Genomic DNA, 2,112 nt, shown 5'->3' on the forward strand with positions numbered 1-2,112 from the left:
TCACGGACGAAGCCCGAGACGGCGACGGAGGAGCCCCGTTGGCCACGCCGCCGTGGAGGCCGGCCCGGCCACCCACGCCGCGATACACCGAGCCACAGCGACCGGAGGAGCAAACGCAAACCGAGGAATCGACCGCGCAGCCGACGCCATAACCGCAGGAGGAGGCAGTCCACCAGGCACAGGCGGAGGAGCCGTCGGTGGACCGGGAGGTACCGGCCGCGCACGTGGCGGGCACCCGGGTGTTCGCGCAGTAAAATAAACGAAAAAAAAATTCAAAGAAAAAACACATTGGTTTCCCAAGTAACAAGAGAAGGGGCACGGGGCCAAGAGTTTGATTGGGGATGTGGCTGGAAAAGAACGGGGCATGCATGGGCCACTCCAGCAGCCTGAAAGTCAAAGGGTCTTAATACAGGAAGCAGAGACGAACTTCAAGTACCTACCTGCTGTCCCGGTTGCAAAGTGAATGCGAAGTACTCTCCGCACCCGCTCTCGAGAGCTGCCAATATGAATTCCGATGCAGCCGACAGAGGACGAGTGAAGGGCGAGAGAGGACGAAAGGAGACAAAAGGATCAGATGAAAAGGAGTAAAAGAAATGCAAAAAAAACTTACCTATGAAAATTGCAAAATCACCACGAGCCAGGAAAGGGGGCGCCTCCATAGGCGATCGATTGGCACTGGACGATAGTGCGATCGATGGGCACACGAAAATGGAAATATCGACCAAGGTGGAAATATCGCAACGAGCAGGTGGCAACGCCGCACCGTCGGTATCGATATTCGCAGAAACATCGATCACGCAGGGATGGTGTGACCAGGGGGAGGAACCATAGAAAGGAGTGGGACGCAGCAATGAGCAGCGAGCTGAGGATCGATAGCTCATGAGTATCGATGTCCCAGTGGAAACACGGGAAATAGGAAACACGAGGATGACCAGCGCTGTAGGAACTCAGTAGAGTTAAGAGCGTCAAGGGAGCATCGAGGGAGCAACGAGGGAGCGCCGCGGGAATCACAAGGACTCGAAGGCTAGGATATGCAAGGAAACGCCGGAGAGTGGGAACAAGTTTTAAATGTTTCCCGAAGTAAGGGGGGAATGTGAGGAATTGAATAACTCCCCACAAAAAGAAGCAGCAGCAGATGGCCGACCGCTTACCAGATACGCGGCGAAATCGCGTAGTAACGGCGCGGCGAGGAGAGTTTGGAGATTTGGATGGAGAACGAGAGAGTTTGGAGACTTGGATTGGAGACCAAGGATAGAGATTGAGAGAGTTTGGAGACCAAGGACGGAGAGCGAGAGAGGTTGGAGACCAAGCACGGAGAACGGGAGAGAATGGAGACTTCGCGGGCAAGGCAAGAGTGCCGTGTGCAAAAACAGGATAACGGAACTCCACCGGACTTTGGACTCTCCCGTGAACTTTGGACCGGGAGAGGAAGTGCCACATCTCGGCAGTGGAGCGGCACACAGGCGTGCCACAAGCATCACGGGAATCAGAGGGATGGCAGCAGTGGGCGGAGCATCGATTGGAAGCGGTACGTGAAGGACAAGTGGGTCAACCAGGAGTCACGGACCTTGGACCCGGAGTGGAGAGATCCAGCGGGCCGTGCGCAAAAGGGAAATAACGGTTCCGGTAGGCCCTATATAAGGCCGCAGAGCGCTGGCAGCTGGATCAGTCGATCACGAGGAGTCAAACCTTCAAGATCAGTTCAAGTACCAAGTAAACAGTCAGTCAAGCAAGTAGTCTACGAGGGAGCCACAACCAAGCGAGTCGTCGGAAGCAGCGCCGTGGGAAGCACACAAGGTGCAAGATCGCCACGTCGAGACGTTCGGGATTGGGACATCAGGAATCTCCGAATTGAGACACAAGTGGCTGATTTCTGGAAGGCATCACGCGGCTAAGTCAAGGCGTTTGTTTTCCAACTTTGTCACGACCACACCCTGCGGGTCTGTCAGAGACAAGCAAAAGAGTCCTACGTCGAAGAACCGTCAGCTTGGGGAGGAAAGTTGTCTGCGACCCAGCGTACCAGCGGTAGATCGATTTGCGGTTTCAAGAGGCGGCCGCCTGGAGAGCCCTGCGATTACCGGCAAAGTTCCCGAACAGCAACCGCCCAACTCC

The 2,112-nt window shown here is 55.5% G+C and overlaps 1 protein-coding gene across 1 annotated transcript; it reads right to left on the reverse strand.

Annotated features, from left to right (window-relative positions):
* Positions 1-272: 272 nt before the first annotated feature.
* Positions 273-913, reverse strand: LOC139353069 (uncharacterized). The gene is made up of 3 exons (XM_070996271.1): positions 611-913; positions 441-496; positions 273-386 (listed from the first exon to the last, which is right to left on the reverse strand). The coding sequence occupies exons 1-3, from the start codon at positions 879-881 to the stop codon at positions 273-275; spliced, it is 441 nt and encodes a 146-aa protein (XP_070852372.1). The 5' UTR covers positions 882-913.
* Between the last annotated feature and the right edge of the window lie 1,199 nt (positions 914-2,112).

The sequence above is a fragment of the Drosophila suzukii genome, chromosome 3 (assembly GCF_043229965.1).
Source record: "Drosophila suzukii chromosome 3, CBGP_Dsuzu_IsoJpt1.0, whole genome shotgun sequence".
Taxonomy (NCBI): Eukaryota; Metazoa; Arthropoda; class Insecta; order Diptera; family Drosophilidae; genus Drosophila; species Drosophila suzukii.

Coding starts and splice junctions, on each gene's coding strand:
- LOC139353069 (XM_070996271.1), bottom strand. CDS start 881: ATGAGCTATCGATCCTCAGCTCGCTGCTCATTGCTGCGTCCCACTCCT. Junction 497..610: donor TGATTTTGCAATTTTCATAG/GTAAGTTTTTTT, acceptor TCATATTGGCAG/CTCTCGAGAGCGGGTGCGGA. Junction 387..440: donor CTTTGCAACCGGGACAGCAG/GTAGGTACTTGA, acceptor TTTGACTTTCAG/GCTGCTGGAGTGGCCCATGC.